Here is a 16,513-nt window from a genome sequence, read left to right as displayed (position 1 = left end):
TAAATTGTTTTATTTAGTGTTACGTATTTAAAAGTTTAGTTACGCGTGGTGCAAAAGGCACCGCTGGGATTCGAACCCAGGATCTCCTGTTTACTAGACAGGCGCTTTAACCAACTAAGCCACGGCGCCGCTGCGTGATTGGTCATTACTCACTGTATATATAGACGCTACAAACTGAGTGCGGCACGTTAGATGAGGAAAAAAAGGTTTTTATTTAACTGCACAGCGCTCAAACAACACAGTACTGACATCATTATGGTAATTTGTGTTGTATAGGTCTCGCTGAATTTTTTTCCATAATAAGCGCTCTGTTCGCTCTGGTGTAAATTAAATCAAAGTAACGCTGGATGGTTACTCCGAGAGAACCCTTCACAGTTGTGATGAATGTATTTAATTGACAGTCATTTTTGTCAACTATATATCTGATTTGTGTCAGATATTGTGTCTTAAATGGATATATCATGTACATTGTTTTTATTTCTGAAGAATAAACCGCAATAAAAAAAACGCAAAATACATATTTTGTACTGTGGATTTTTATCACAAACCTAGTCTACAACAGATATATAACAAATATATTCCGTTGGAATTTTTATTTTATTTTCTACATTTTATTGCCACATAGGCATTATTGTTTATTGTATAAATTGATTGTAGACTCTTTATTATTATTATCTCTGCACTATGGCTGTACATTTTCTAGCACTGTTAAGATGACTTGACTGTTTGTCAAGACAAATTCGTTGTGTAAACACATTCGTCTTTTCTGATTCAGATATCACACAATTAACATCTGGGTGAGGTCACACATATTATACGGTGGGGAATAAATTTATTAATCTGGAATATTTTATCTGCTTCACTTACGGCACCTAAGATTATAATAATAAGTGTTGTTTTCGTTTTTTATGAATTTATTATTAAAAGATATCTGCAATCATAGGACATTTGCCATTAGGTACACATAAATGCGCACACACACACACGCACACGCACACACAAATCTTCACTCTCTGTTCTTTAGACACATTCTATCTCTTGTTCCTGATGTTTTTTAACCTAAAGTCAGAGAGAAAAATGGAGAAAGAAAGAGAAATAGTCACATTAATCATTACAAATGATGAAATATGAATACCAAGACAACCTTATAATTTACGACATGAATTATGAAATGTTTCATGGGCTCTGACCTCTGCAGCAGTTCACTATTAGACACAACTCTATTTTCATCTTCACTGTTGGAGTCTGTGTCTTCTGAGCTGCTATTAGACTCCTCTACCCTCTTCTTCTGTTTACCTTTATGCTTATGTTTCTTGTTCTTTTTCTTCTGAAAAAAAAAAGAAAAAAGTTAAATTAAACATATTTAATAATTTTACAAAGATGTTGCCGTCACAGCTGCTCCAGAAGAACCCACCTTTTTCTCTTTTTTGTGTTTCTTGGCTTTGTGTTTCTCTTTATCTTTCTTCTTGTGTTTCTTCTGCTGCGGTGATTGTGCAGATGGGATAAACCCTGGTAAAGGGACACACAGTGTCAGTAAAGCGTCATGTTAATATAAACGACAGGTTATTGAAAAGTCCTGGATGAAAGAGAAAGTAATAACTAATATTACTGCACCTGTATATTCAGTAGTCTCATGGTATTAAAGAAACTATGTCTGGTGTGATTAAAGGTTGGAATACACTACACTACCTTTAAAATCTGAACAGATTTTAGACATACACTTAAATATCATACACTTAATATTGACAGAAAAAAATCATGTAGTGTATTGCAGGCTTTAGGTGAAATCATTTTAGGATTTCTAGTAGCAGCCATGCTTTAGACATTTATTTAACCTAATGCAAGTTACTATTTCTGCTTCAACACATGATAAATGACAGTTACTGACCAGAAGGTGGCAGTCTGGGGCCAAACTCCTCTTCATCCAGGCCTTGAGAGGTATCAGGAGCACTGTGTGAGGAGGACTGAGTATTTTGTGCTGTAGGTGTCTCAGAAGACGGCTTGTTCTGGACTGTAAGATGCTTTAAATCTGAGGGGAAGAGAAAACGGTCAATGAATGATTATGACAATTTGGCAATGACATCTGATTAATCAAAGAGATTTTTGTGGAGCTGCTCTTCTCATCATCTGTTCATCTACCTGGCACGTTGCTGATGTCAGGAGCAGGAGCGATTGGCGCCGAGACGGTTGGGTTGAGGGTCTCTGCACTGCTCTGGACTGGTTCAGATGTTGAAGGGGCCATCTCTTCTTCCTCACTATCCTCCTCAGATGAAGATGAGCTCTTCTCATCTGACGAGCTGGCAAAGATGGCTTTAAAGAGATCCATAGGAGGCCTCACTTCTTCTTCATCCTCTTCCTTCTCCTCCTCCTCTTCATTCTTTGGCTCAATCTGCTTCTCATCGGACTGGGCCACTTTTACCTGCATAATGTTATATTCCATTGTATACAGTACTAAATTAAAAATAATGTAGTGTTAAATTTATTCTTTAAAAGAGAATGTTTACAAATTTTTTAGGAGGCTTTTTTTTTTTTTTTTTTAATAAGAATTAAATGAATACAGTCCACTTGTACCTCTGGATTGGCAGAAACATGCGAGTCGGTCTGGTTCTTGGCCCCAGCTTCGTTTTGCTTGGCTGCTGAAACCTCACTGCGAGTTTCACTGAGGAATGCACTAAGTGGGTCTTTAGCTTCAGATACCTGCCCTGCTACGTCCCATCTGGATTTCTTATTGACTTCTGGAGTTGAATGGGGATGGGTTGTGCTGGAGCTAGGAGGTTTGGAAGCACTCGGGGCCTGGCCGCTATCCGGTATCGTCAAGAAATTAAAGACCGAGTACTTATCTCTCTTTATTTTAGGCATTCCCACAGTACTGGACCTGCACAAGCCAGACACGATAAATTGAAAGAAATTTGAAATACATTTTAAGAACAAAAAAATTATCTTCTAAAATATCTTTAATTGACAGGTGGACACTAAATAACTTATACACACACACACACACACACACATTTATTATTTTTATTAAAAATAGAAATCTAAAAATAAAATGACCTACACTACCGTTCAAAAGTTTGGAGTCACTTAGAAATGTACTTATTTATGAAAGAAAAGCACTTTTTTTTCCAATAAAGATAACTTTAAACTAATCACAAATACACTATACATTGTTTATGTGATAAATGACTATTCTAGCTGCAAATGTCTGTTTTTTGGTGCAATATTTACATAGTTGTTGGAAATGGGTGTCTATACACCTATCACTCCAGTGTTGTAAAGCTTTGCTCATTGCGCCAGAAGGCTAATGTTTGATTATAAAACCCTTGTGCAATCATGTTAGCACAGCTAAAAACAGTTTACAGCTGGTTACAGAAGATATAAAACTGACCTTCCTTTGAGCAGGTTGACTATCTGGACAATCACATTTGTGGGGTCGATTAAACGATCAAAATGGCCAGAAAAGAGAACTTTCATGTGAAACTCCACAGTCTATTCTAGTTATTAGAAATGAAGGCTATTCCATGTGAGAAATTGTCAAGAAACTGAAGATTTCCTACAACGGTGTGTACTACTACCTTCAGAAAACAGAACAAACAGGCTCTAACCAAAGTAGAAGGCATCGCTGCACAACTGAAAAAAGTGGATAAGTACATTCAAGTCACCAGTTTGAGAAATAGATGCCGCACAGGTCCTAGGCTGTCAGCTTCATTAAATAGTACCCGCAACATCTACAGTGAAGAGGTGACTCCAGGATGCTGGCCATCAAGGCAGAGTGGCAAAGAAAAAGCCATATCTGACACTGGCCAATAAAAGAAAAAGATTAATATGGGCAAAAGAACATTGGACAGAGGAAGATTGGAAAAAAAAAAGTGTTATGGATGGATGAATCGAAGTTTGAGGTGTTTGGAACATTTGTGAGAAGCAGAACAACTGAAAAGATGCTGGAAGAGTGCCTGATGCCATCTGTCAAGCATGGTGGGGGTAACATGATGGTCTGGGGTTGCTTTGGTGCTGGTAAGGTGGAAGATTTGCTCAGAGTAAAAGGGATTTTGAATAAGGAAAGCTATCACTCCATTTTGCAACACCATGCCATACCCTGTGGACAGCGTTTGATTGGAGCCAGTTTCATCCTACAACAGGACAATGACCCAAAGCACACCTCCAAATTGTGCAAGAACTATTTTGAGAAGAAGCAGGCAGCTGGTAATGGAGTGGCCGGCACAGTCACCAGATCTAAACCCCATTGAGCTGTTGTGGGAGCAGCTTGACCGTATGGTTACGCAAGAAATGCCTATCTAACCAATCAAACTTGTGAGCGTGGGGTGAAATTTCTCCAGATTACCTCAACAAATTAACAGCTAGAATGCCAAAGGTCTGCAATACTGTAATTGCTGCAAATGGAGGATTTTTTTTTGACGAAAGCACATTATTATTTCTAACCTTGTCAATGTCTGGAGTATATTTTCTATTCATTTTACAACTCACGGTGGTAAATAAAAGTGTGACTTTTCATGGAAAACAAAATTGTCTGGATGACCCCAAACTTTTGAACGGTAGTTTATGTCAATAAAAACAATCTATATTTATTTAAGCCTTTAATCGAACATAAATAATTTTAATTTTAATAAAATTTAGAACTTGGCGTTGGTGAAAAGTAAAAAAAAAAGAAAATAAAACTATACACATTGCATTAAGAGCACTTGTATTTTCTTTAAAGTCTGAAAATCATAACTGTATTTCAATTAGTGCAAATTACCATTGTTGTTTGCTTTTTTCTTAATCCCCTTAAATAGTAAAGCAGTATCTTCAGATATAGCATATGATTTAATCCATCAAATCTGTCTTACCCTGGATAGGGGTCTGGAATGTTGAACCTTTTACACAAAAGTTTATCAGGATGCCACTCAAAAGTGTCTCTGGTCAGCTTTCCGAACATCTTCATCTTCACAGCGGCCTGCTTGTCATCCACATCATTCTAAAAAATAAAGTGAAAATTAAAATACAATTATAATAAACAGTGGACTATTCTTGTACCACAGGCACCTTATTATTTCTATTTTAACCAAGCAAAATTCCTGAACTTATTACTAAACTTTAATGAGAAAAGTTCAGTGATTGAATGGAGGATAACTCTGTACCTCTTGATCCCGCGTGACCTCAACACTGTCTGTATCATCCTCTTGTTTGCCACGTGTGAAACGTGAGGAGAGAGAAGAGTTGCTGGGCTTATAGAGTAATGCAGCACGCACAAATTCCTCCCTTTCTCTCCCTCTCTCCCACTCCGTCATAGCAGAGTCCAGACTCGACTCCAGGCCATCTACAAATCACCGCCACACAGTGGAAATCAGATATTTAGCTCAGTTTAGCTAAGTCTAGGATAAATCACACCAAACACAGCTCATCCAATTTACCTTTATCGCCCTTTTTGAGTTTGCTGATGTACAGATCATAGCGAGCCTGTTTCTCTGGATTTTTTGCAAAAGGTTTAAAGGTTTTGCTAGCATCTGCAGTGGGACCGGACCAAGCATTCAAGGCCATCTGGGTTTCAGAGGAAGCCTGAGTTTTGGCTGGAGAGGTTAGAGAATCTGGCTGTGGGGTGGTCGACTGGAAACGGCTGGACAGAGACTGTAGAGCGGCAGCTTTGGCTGAAGCCACAACAGCAGCTCGATTTTCAGCTGAGGAAAGGTCTGCCTTGGACTTACTCCGCTCCTCGGCTGCTCTGCGGATCTCATTCAGCCGCTCTCGGTCCTTACTGCCAAGCAGCTCAAATACAGAGCTCGGGCCTACAAAACAAACATTTTAAAATACGTTTGGGTTAGAAAATTGGCCATAATACATTTTTGGGTTTAATTAAAAATAAAAAAATAAATAAAAAGAAATAAAAGTTTTCATTAGAATTCCCTCATATTCAAAATGAAAATTTGTAATTCGTAAATTAAAGATGACAACTATGTGTAGCTACTTCTGCTGAACAAAATCACGATGAAGGAGATAATTTTAAAAAAAAATGTCAAAAGGTTTGCCAGTCAGGGACCTTTTTGGATTCTGTAAAAAGAAAGTTGTGGCAACACCCCAGAATGAAGGCAATGCATTAAGTCCCGTAAGTTTTTAAAAAAAAAATTAAATATTTATAAACTCACTCTTCACCTACTTGCACTCTTTCTGAGTGATACATCAGCCAAAAAGAGAGAAATACAAAACACAAATTTTGACTGACTACATTATTTTTTATGGTATCTCCATGATAGCACCAACCTGAATTATTTACATTTTAATCATCACTGCCGTAACCCGATTTAATTTGCAATTACAAATATGTCATTCAAATCACTCTTAAACAACCTCAACACATACGCAGAGACATCATTACCCTGCAGAGATGTTTCTCCCAGCATGTCACGTCTCTGAGAAGAGTCTAAGCTGTGGCGGCCCTGCTGCGGTGCTTCCTGTGATAGGTGTCCACGTGAAGCATGCAGTGCCTGGGCAACAATGGGGCTGACGGTGGTCAAATCAATCACAGGACGGAAGTAATGTATGGGCCGAAAATCACGGGGCAAATCAGGGGGAGGATAGACCTAGAAAACAAAACAAATTTGACTATTTCAATTGGACAACTTATTCAGAGCAAATAAACTAAAGGAACTCAAACACAGAAGTACTACTGCCATTGTGAATAAAAGTATATTACTGTTTTAATTTCTGTGACTTGAGAGGCCAATGCAAACCCATCCAGAATCCTGCCCGAATATGCCACATGTCTTTTAGAATCTGGAACAACAAACACATTTGTCATGGAGAATCCATTTTTCCAGCTAAAACACTCAAAACGGCATGCTGTTCTGACATTCTGATGCAACCTGAATAATGACATTATGAAAACTCAGCAAAGTACTTCCTGTCACCCACCATTCTTCTTCGCAATGTACTGCTGGGGAGCAGTCCATCCATAGAGTCCATCCCCTGGTTCTTCTCCTCCCAGAACAGTATCATAGTTGGACATGGAGTCTTTATGATAAATATCAGCATCTTCGTTTTCCATTGCACCAACACCAAAAGCCTAAACACATGCATCTTCTAATAAAAAGGTGTACAAATTTATTTTTAAGGCCATTACCAATTGCACTTTGGCTTTACCTGTCCTGCAATCCCACCCTTGCGTTTCTGTGCTGAATTCCTGTCTCCAAATAAGCTGCTTGTTCTCTCAGACTGAAGTGTAAAGAGGTTTATATGTGCCGATTCTGATCCGCCCCCCAAGGCCTGCAGTGGGTTGAGCCCTCGGTAACCCAGACCATGGGAGTCCACTTTAGGGGTGAAGTCCACTGGGACCACATCTTTGGGTGCGAAAGTCACATTCTCTGGAGCGAATTCATCGTCATCCTCCTTAAAAAAAAATTGGGTATGTGTTTTTAAAAAAAGTTCAGCTGTAAGCCTGTTCTTCACATTCTAATCACATAGTTTGTCTCTGAATATCCACCATAAACAATGCACACCTCGGACTCCTCTGATCCATTGGGCGGCAAAGCGCAGCCATAAAGTTTCGCATCTGAAAGACGAGAAAGAGTAAATGTTAAGCTCCAAACGTAATATGGCACTAGAGCTAAAACAAAACATTTGCGTCTCAAATCTCGTCTCATTACCAGTGTTTTGTTTGCGTTGCTTTCTCTTTAGTCTTGGTCCGACTCCCTGGCCATCTTTCCAGCCCATTTTTCTCAGCAGCTCCACACCAATGGATGACCTAGCATTACACAAGGCAAAAGCCTTAGTTTACGACTACATGTCCGTTAGATCATATTAGTTAGAGAGTGATGAGTACCTTGCAGGGGCAATAAGCTCCTCCAGCAGTCCAGTGTCTCCAGGTATCAGAGCAGCAAGAGAGCTGACCGTTCGTGCCTTGTCCTTTAACTGATCTTTCCTCTCGGATGCAAAATCATCTGTAGTGATAATCTCTTGAGGGGCAATACCATGCTCACCAAAATCCTTCAAGTAAACACATCCTTTATTAGACACAAACGTCAAGAGTTTGCACAATATTACTGGGATCACCACACAAACCTCCTCATCCATAAAGTCCTCTGGTCTAGCATTCTGTCTCTCAGCCTTCTGCTGTCGAGATGATACAAATGTTGACGGAGTCCAGCCTAAAGAACACAGCAGACTAGTTAAACTGCGATTCTGTTTACTGAACTGAAGGTATCAGTGCACTGAGCAAAGGCTGTCACTGACCTTCTTTAGAGCCGACGGTGTTGAAGTAACCAGCGGAGAAGCCACCAGTGAAAGCACCGTGAAATCTCTTGTAACGGCCCTTCTCATCTTTAACCGTCTGTTCGTGCACAGGCACCGGCTTTCTGATGGGTTCATCTGAAACACAACGTTATACGAACACCGTGGATTTGCGTAGAGAAGTGTGCGCATTCTACTTCTGTATTTTTATTACAACATTATCAGCTTTTCCGTATCAAAAACCTTCACATTCACACAAATGACAGCTTCGCTGCACACGTTTCAGCACCTTCTTCCAGAGGCTCTAAAGGAGTTCCATAACTCACGAAATCCTCATCGCTGTCTTCGTCAGACGCCATGTTTACAAGTACGGTGGCCGCGTGCGTTTCTGCGATGTCCGATTCGCGAACCAATCGCTCTTTTGACTCGGATCATTTCAGTTGGTGAACTCACTGACATAAACAATACAATGTGAAAATTTATAACATAAAACATAAATATTCATAAAATAAACAATTCGCAATGTGCGGATAGAAAGAGCGTTGGGAGCGATACGACGTTTGGTTTGACGGATAGTGTGGGATTTATGTTTTAAAGGATTTATGTTTTACAGGTTTTACTCATTAGAAGCACTGTGCCCAGGCCTCATAAAGGCTCTGTGTTTTTCCATTTGATATTATGTGTTTTTCCATTTTGATATTATGTGTGTATGTGCTGTACAAAATGTCTTATCTACAGAAACAAGATATGGAGACTGCTGAGCTCATCTACTGGTCGAGAAGAAACAACTGCACCTGGTTCTGTGAAGGACACCCTGAATGGGAGGAAGACCCAAGCACAAGAATATAAATATTGTGTGAAATGTAGTGTGAGCATACAGGACTGCCCTGCATGCCTTGATGCTGTTGTTCTGTATCCTGAGCTCAGTCTCAATTATTCTGACTTTATTAAACTTATTAAGATTTTAAATTTAAGAGTAAGTCTCATCATTGACAGACCTGAACCTGGGAGGGAAACAACGAAGATTTTTCCCAACAATAGTATATAACGTTAAATGAAAAAGCATTAACTTGGTTTGGTGTTGCGTTTTCTGATATTTTAAGTGTTTTCACCAGTATGATCTTTTTTGGAAAACACGAATGTCCACTAAAACATTCACTATCCATTTTTACAAACCTTATTTTATCATTAACAGAAATGTGTGGATTTTCGAAGCGTTTTTGTAACATGTAATAGGAAGACGCAAGTTTCGAAAGAACCGATTCAGAACATTTCGAACCTTTGAAGACGTCTTTACGCGAATTAAGGCTGCTTTGTGCCGGCTCAAATTCAGTGTAAATGCCAGAACCACCTTAACACGTCATTAATAAATTACGACACCTCTGAGCCGCAACAGTCTGTAAAGACAGCTAGGACACCTCAGAAGCACATCGTACAGTAATTTGGCATAATACCTTCACATTTGGTAATCACTTTGATCCCAAGTGACTTGCATTCAAGGTATAGATTGAATCAGTGAAGGCATTGCCTGGAAACAGAACCCACCATGACATTTGTATTACTTGCACCATGCTGTACTTTCTGGGCTATCGGAATTTGATAAGCAGATGCATCATCTCGTTAACTGGCTTTCAGGTTAAGGGACATTATTAATAATAAAAAGCAACAAACATTGTACAACAAACAACTTTTATTATTGCCAACACAGCGCATTTAAAGATTTTCATGTAGACTTTTACTCTGGAGTGAAAGTAAATAAAATCTCAACCAATCATGACACTCATTAAAGATGCATTTGCCTGTTTCCCTTACACGTTAACCATCTAGTGCAGCCTTTGGTCGCATAAAAGTACTTTTAAAAACAACAAAAAGCAGCGCATCATGTCATAGGCATTAACATTCTACAAATGTTGCCTTCATGTACAAAGGTCAGCTTAAGGTGAACAAATATCTACACTTCAATATTTATTATGTGTTCAGCAATTTACTTAAAAATACATACACCGTATGCATCTAAAATAGGACAACAGCTTTACAAATGAGGATATCAAAATCCACAATCAAATAAAACTCAAATGTTCCGACAGAAATATAAAGATGTTATCTAAAAACAGAAGAAACAATGTTTTTGCTTCAAAAATGGGCATCTCTTTTCGAACTCCCATTGCTTCTTCATAAATTGCACAGTGAAGTTAAAGTCCTATTTGGGAGGTCGACCTTCACATACTTTGGATAATCTCCCAGCATTGAGGCCTATGTGCAATCTTGATGAATAATATGGTATGAAATACTCTCCTCTTCTGTCTCTTCAAGGTGCTATTGGATATGAGGCCGTGGTTTCAGGATTAGCTTCCCCGTCTAGTATGTGAGAGAGAAAAATACAAATGTTTGCACGAGAAAAGTTACTTTGCATTCTTAAAGATCACAAAGGACACAAGTACTCACGTCATCACAGGACATGTTATACTCTGCTAGTACTGTCCGGCAGCGTGCTGCAATACTGCAAGTGGTTAAGGTGAGATTTGGTAGTCATTCGCTGTTTATTGTGATTGTCAGGAGTCAACAGATTGGCTGAATACAATGAAGACCATACAAATTTCCTGTATTAAAAAGGATACATAGATGGTGCAACAACTCGTTTGTGTATTCCAGCAAAGAAAAGGCCAATCAGAGTCACACAGCTGATTGTGAAAAATGGATGATTCCATAAAGACGAGAAGAAAGAAACCTGTGGAAATCGATAACGTGGCAGACGATCAACTTCGAGGCTAAACAGGCTGAATGTGGCATCTGACGCTAATCTTACACCGCTAAATTTGACCTACTTTCTGAGTGTCTGGATCTATCAACCAGTTCCAGGCCCCTGTGGCAGTGCACACAGACACCACGATCAGAATCACTGCAAAAAGAAGGCAGAATTCATGAATTAAAACACAGCCATGTAAGGCACAATAAGCATCATTTCAGGTTTTGTTGATTATTGATATTGGAAAGCATGCATAGCATGTGTCTTGGCTCAGGCACCAGCCAAGAGGGTGTAGGTTTTTAAAAAGATCCAATAAAGATCTGACCAAACAAGCTGGACTGACTTACTGCGCCAACGACCTGTAGCCGGCTGCAAACAAGACACATACTCTGTCAGTCTCCTCTCAAAAGCCTTCAAGTCTGCAGAAGAGCAAAACAACTGTATCAGCACAGAACTGGCAGTGAGGTAACAGATGTTTTCCAATTTAAACATGTTTTAATTTTAATTGACAAAAAATAAAGCCACCACTTAAATGACAAGTTCAAAGATTCATTACAATGCTAGAAGTACATAAAAAGAACAATGCGTTTTCCCCAAATGTGACCTGTTCCCAGATCTCCCAATTTATTTATCAGCTAAAGTGATTTTCTGACAGCTGCAGGGCTTTTATTAAAAATACAGATAGTACTTCCGCAATTTGGCGTTCCAAACTTTGGACTGTTGGATTGAGCCCAGAGAATTACAGTTTTCCTAGATTTCTAGCAAAAGTGAATTCCATTAACTCTTTCCAGTTTTTAGTCACAGACTTTTTTTTTTTTTTAAAAAAGTTAAAAAACTACAACAACTACATATTGTCACCCCTTGAAGACACTATGCTACCCTGAAGAAACGCACAATGAAGAATATAAATATAAATAGATGGTCAAATACACTGATTTGAGTTCCCAGGCTCAGAAACATCAGCTGTACCAGGCATATCAGTGCACAGGCAGCTTTATAGCTGTTACATTTTTGGGGAACTTGGCTAATACCTTGCATGTATTATACGTCAGTGTCAGATATGATGGCATTATGGTTGGCCAACACGATGTTTAAAAGCGAAGACCGGGTTTTACACTGAAAGGGGAGCTGCACTCCTTGTTGAGGCACCAGTCTTGCGAGATTTCGTTTCACATACTTACGTTCATAATGTTGCTGCAGTGCATGTCAGCAAAATAAATCACGCTTTTAACAGCTGAAGGGTCTTACAATCTTAGCTCAAATGCTAGCAGCCCTGTTTCAACACTATACGTCTAACTTGCCATAACAAACACATGGAGGCTGCGCAAATATTTGGATATGACACTTGGAGAAAAGAACACTAAACTGATAATCGATCTATTAAAAAATACCTTCGGCTTGTTCTAATGAATTCATTGCTCTTCCCCCAAGTGCTGTAGTCGCTGAGTGTAGGCCCGCAAACACACGCAACTACCGTCAGCGGGCTCCAGCCAATCGCGGAAGCTCTCTTCTCATTGGCTGCCGGAGAAGGAGACGTCATCTTAAAGAACTAGATCCAATTGTTTTGTTTGTTTATTAGATGCTTCGATGTTTAGCTGTTTCCTATATTTTTTTAGGTAAGTATAATCAGTAATCAGATGCAGTTTATTTAAAAAAATTCCTAGTTGTCCGATAAATTCAAAGACTGTGTTTACTTGATTAAGTTACATTTATGGTTACAAGAATTTAAATAACAGCCAATCTAATTATACTTAAACATTTAATGCAACTGTACTTACTTTTTTCATGTTGAGGGTAGTTTTTACAGTTCTCCTGTTCAAAGGAAATTACGTACTAAAATTATATGGCTGAAAGCAAAATCATCTCTAGCGATGCAACATCTTCACATAATACAAATTCACATTGTATTATTCTTGGGAGAAAAATCAACAACTTTCACGCAAGGGTCAAAGTCTATAAGACAAATGGAACTGACATCATTATATATTATTTATTTGTTTGTAGACTATGTGGCTGTATATTCCATTTTCCCTCTCTTTTTAAATCAACTTTCTATCATTAAATAGGCCTATCAAATTTGATATGATATTCAAACATTTATCTTTTTATCATTTATTGCTAGCCTCGGAGTAATGCAAAATATGCAAGGAGAGAGCCGAAAGCAGGAGACAAAGTAGACAAAGGTAATAATTAGCAGTTTACTGACTTTAAATTCAACAAGCATTGTTATGTAAAGCAAATGCAATGAAAAATAAATCCTCCACATCGTCCTATGACATTTGCAACCTTAAAATGGAGACACGCTTTCACAGCTTAAATAACAAAAATATTTAAAAATGATTAAATATATATAGAGAGCATTAACAAAATAACAAAAGACAAAGAAGCAGAGAGTATACATATTTTATCCCAATATTCAAGCAAAACACACTGATTACTAAAATTAATAGATGAGCTGAATACTAGATGCAATAACTGGCCTTGTTGTTTTTGGGTGTGAATTTCTTAACTAACACCAGGTTAAATTTATCCCTCAGTAAAGCCTCTATCTCGCTGTCTGGGATTTCTTTCATGTCCACCAAGTCTGAGTCATCTTTGAATGTGACCTCGCTGTACGTCCAACCAATCAGAGCTCTGAAGCCCGTGGCCGTCTGAAGGGAGCAAATGGATTTGAGCATGAACAGAGAGTCTGGACTAGTCTGCAGGGTTTGTGACATCTCTCGGAAATGATCTGCATTACGGGGCGTTAATGTGAAAGTGTATAATGTTTTGGTGAGCCTTTTATCAATGAGGCTGGAATTAGCAAAGGCCTTATCTTTGACCATTTGCTTCCTCCCGGTCTTCTCCAAAACCCACTTAATCTCATTATTTATGAGGCGGAACACTCCTGGAGGCTGTGGCTGGTCTATACCTGAGATCAACTCTAAGGGATGCCAGATTTGGCACGACACTCCAAAGCTCACATCCGCAATGTACTGCTTGCCATCGACCTCCACCAGATTGATGATGTGAGAGTCCAATGGGAGGAACTCCTTTTCCTGAGAGTTGTACACTTTGGAGCCTAGTATGGTGAATTCGTATCCCATCTCCTTCAGAACCCATGAGAACAAGAGGTTGTTTTCACAACACCAGCCTCCTCGATTGCTCTTGACTATTTTATCATAGATGACATGCAGGTCCATGGTGTTCTTCTCGCCAGAATGGATGCTGAGGTTCTCGAATGGAATATTCATAACATGCAGCTTGTGGATGGTGAACAAGTTGTCTAGGTCAGCTTTGTCATGCTGGCCAGTAAACCCGATCCTGTTCAAGTACTCTTTAAGGTCCATTATGTCCCTACAAGCAAGAAATTTGTAACATAAAATGTGTTGTCATTTTACATGGCTATATAAAATATATAATTTCAGGACTTACAAAAATGTTAAAGTGTGTGTGAAAGTTTTTAATATTATTATCACATGCATCTTTCCATTATGTATTTAATGGAGCAAGATATTAATATTTATAACCTTTTAAGACCCAGCGGCCTCATATAAGGACATTCAATTTTAATGAATTTCTCTGAGAGTGTACTTGCCACAGTGTTAATTTCTGGATGTGCTGTACAGAGCACATTCAGGGCTTTTCAGAAATACCAAATGACTGGATGTTTCACCATCAACACTCCCTCTTCTCAATAAATAAAATATCATAATTATTTTGTTTACATTATTTTCTATTGCTCTAAACTATGTAAAGACATAAATAAAAGTTTTTTAAGAGGAAATACATTTCAAATTAATGAACTTCTTTAGTTGACTGTATATATCTAAATAAACATGTAAATAGATATTTTAATCAACTAAAATGGATACCACTTTAGAATACTGTTCCATCGTTAATGAATAACTACACAGGAACAAATGACTAATGCACTTTTAACATTGTAGTAACTACTATTATCTAACAAGAAATTCTGATTAACAATTTACTGCACTTACAACACTTTAGAATGAATTATACATTTTGAACCTGTATACTGTAATTCTACTGTAATAGTTACTGATTAACTAATAGTGAACTACCACAATTGACTAAGTAATATTACTTATTAATTCAGAGTTTCTTGTTAGTTAGTAGTAATTACAAGAGTGCTAATATTGCATTACTCATGTGTTCCTGTGTAGTTATTTATTAATTTATATATATATATATATATATATATATATATATATATATATATATATATATATATATATATATATATATATATACGTTATCAATAATACAATAATCAATAGGATACATTTTATAGCATTTAAGAAATATCCTACCGTTAAGATGAATTCAGTGCAAGCTGAAAGAAGCACAGTATGAAGAAAGAATGCCTGCAAAATGAAGAGACTGAATAACAAACCCTTGAAGCACACAACAATAAATTAATCATTGATAAACAAAGGTCAAAATCCACAAAGCCGAACACTTCTGTTCGACTCAACCCACAGCGTTCGTTACTACTGCTTTTCAAAGGAGAGCCTTACTAGTGATACAGACTGAAACAATACCGATCTGTTTGTTTATTTGCAGACCGTTAAACAATCCACTTCCTGTCTTGTGACTGTTGCTAAAACGACTTTGCCAGACACAGTATGACCCCTAATCTTTTGTGGGATGTCTCTACTAGACCTGACTGAGAATATTGTTTCTTATTTTCTGTCTTGCTCATACTCTCTCTCTCTCTCTCCAGTCTACTACTTTGCAAAATGTTAAATGTTAAATTCAGTACAATATAAACAGTTTATGTTTACTTCAGATGTTTTTATATTATTGTGAAACAATGTGGTGACCATTCATTCTAAATTATGAATATATTTTAAGGCATTTATGAACACCTGAAACTTAGAATATGCAAGATAAAAGTACAATAATAATAGGGCTAAAGTCAAGAGCCTTTTTTATTGTTTTACAGCGTCCTCAAGTGGTCAAATTAAGCTAAAGTAGATTCGGATTCACTTTTATTTTTTGTCCAAATTACTCATCATGCATCAAAAGCTGTTCATCAAATAACAGCTTATGGCCTGTTTGATTGCAAAAATAACAAAAATAACACTGTACTATATTTCTTACAAATTATAGATTAATTTCACCAATACACCTTTTACTGCTATTCGTAACAATATTATATCATATTCTTTTGTTTGTTTCTAAACTTGGTCAGCATTTTTATATATGCACGTGTTGACTGTCTGTAGGCTTATGTTATTGTACAGTATCAGCCTCCTAATTCATCAAATTGTATTACTTTTTCAGCAGTGTGGTTTTCTTTTGAATGATCAGGGCCGACTGAAATACATACAAGCGATAATCAATGTATGTGGAGTGAACAAGGACCGTTTTTTAATCTTAAGACCGGTTTCATCCTTCATTTCCTGGAGTTACAACAAAGACAAGCAGAGAAAGTGAGCAAGAGTTTGACATAGTTTGTAGACACAGAGCTGTTGTTGTGGAAAACATGCATCACTGAGCAAACTCCAAGGCTTGTGCCTGAATTTGGAGACAAACATGCTGTAT

At 37.8% G+C, this 16,513-nt stretch overlaps 3 protein-coding genes and 1 non-coding gene across 6 annotated transcripts; all 4 read right to left on the bottom strand.

The window, feature by feature from the left end:
* Positions 1–55: 55 nt before the first annotated feature.
* On the bottom strand, positions 56–129 carry trnat-agu. Its single transcript has one exon. It is a non-coding gene; the product is annotated as a tRNA-Thr (tRNA).
* A 328-nt stretch (positions 130–457) lies between these two features.
* Positions 458–8,603, bottom strand: gpatch1 (G patch domain containing 1). Of its 2 annotated transcripts, none has more exons than XM_043243929.1 (19): positions 8,507–8,603; positions 8,221–8,355; positions 8,050–8,135; positions 7,811–7,974; positions 7,635–7,732; positions 7,488–7,540; positions 7,132–7,377; positions 6,904–7,054; positions 6,686–6,765; positions 6,368–6,572; positions 5,409–5,780; positions 5,136–5,314; positions 4,845–4,972; positions 2,572–2,875; positions 2,140–2,419; positions 1,889–2,029; positions 1,415–1,509; positions 1,191–1,327; positions 458–1,059 (listed from the first exon to the last, which is right to left on the bottom strand). In XM_043243929.1, exons 1-19 carry the CDS (start codon positions 8,574–8,576, stop codon positions 1,032–1,034), a joined length of 2,952 nt encoding a protein of 983 aa, XP_043099864.1. In that variant the 5' UTR covers positions 8,577–8,603; the 3' UTR covers positions 458–1,031. The 2 variants fall into 2 exon arrangements, with proteins under 2 accessions (XP_043099864.1, XP_043099865.1); XM_043243930.1 differs by having other exon boundaries at positions 1,191–1,324.
* A 1,289-nt stretch (positions 8,604–9,892) lies between these two features.
* Positions 9,893–12,496, bottom strand: cnep1r1 (CTD nuclear envelope phosphatase 1 regulatory subunit 1). The gene is made up of 6 exons (XM_043245853.1): positions 12,355–12,496; positions 11,311–11,382; positions 11,043–11,116; positions 10,836–10,945; positions 10,663–10,717; positions 9,893–10,575 (listed from the first exon to the last, which is right to left on the bottom strand). Exons 1-6 carry the CDS (start codon positions 12,377–12,379, stop codon positions 10,534–10,536), a joined length of 378 nt encoding a protein of 125 aa, XP_043101788.1. The 5' UTR covers positions 12,380–12,496; the 3' UTR covers positions 9,893–10,533.
* Positions 12,497–13,147: 651 nt separating this feature from the next.
* On the bottom strand, positions 13,148–15,528 carry LOC122349706 (arylamine N-acetyltransferase, pineal gland isozyme NAT-10-like). Of its 2 annotated transcripts, XM_043245852.1 has the most exons (3): positions 15,446–15,528; positions 15,277–15,330; positions 13,148–14,299 (listed from the first exon to the last, which is right to left on the bottom strand). In XM_043245852.1, exon 3 carries the CDS (start codon positions 14,290–14,292, stop codon positions 13,426–13,428), a length of 867 nt encoding a protein of 288 aa, XP_043101787.1. In that variant the 5' UTR covers positions 14,293–14,299; positions 15,277–15,330; positions 15,446–15,528; the 3' UTR covers positions 13,148–13,425. The 2 variants fall into 2 exon arrangements, with proteins under 2 accessions (XP_043101787.1, XP_043101786.1); XM_043245851.1 differs by having other exon boundaries at positions 15,277–15,526.
* Positions 15,529–16,513: the final 985 nt, after the last annotated feature.

The sequence above is a fragment of the Puntigrus tetrazona genome, chromosome 7 (assembly GCF_018831695.1).
Source record: "Puntigrus tetrazona isolate hp1 chromosome 7, ASM1883169v1, whole genome shotgun sequence".
In the NCBI taxonomy this organism is placed as follows: domain Eukaryota; kingdom Metazoa; phylum Chordata; class Actinopteri; order Cypriniformes; family Cyprinidae; genus Puntigrus; species Puntigrus tetrazona.
Note: the sequence above shows the minus strand (reverse complement) of the source record. Positions and strands in the feature narration are given on the sequence as shown.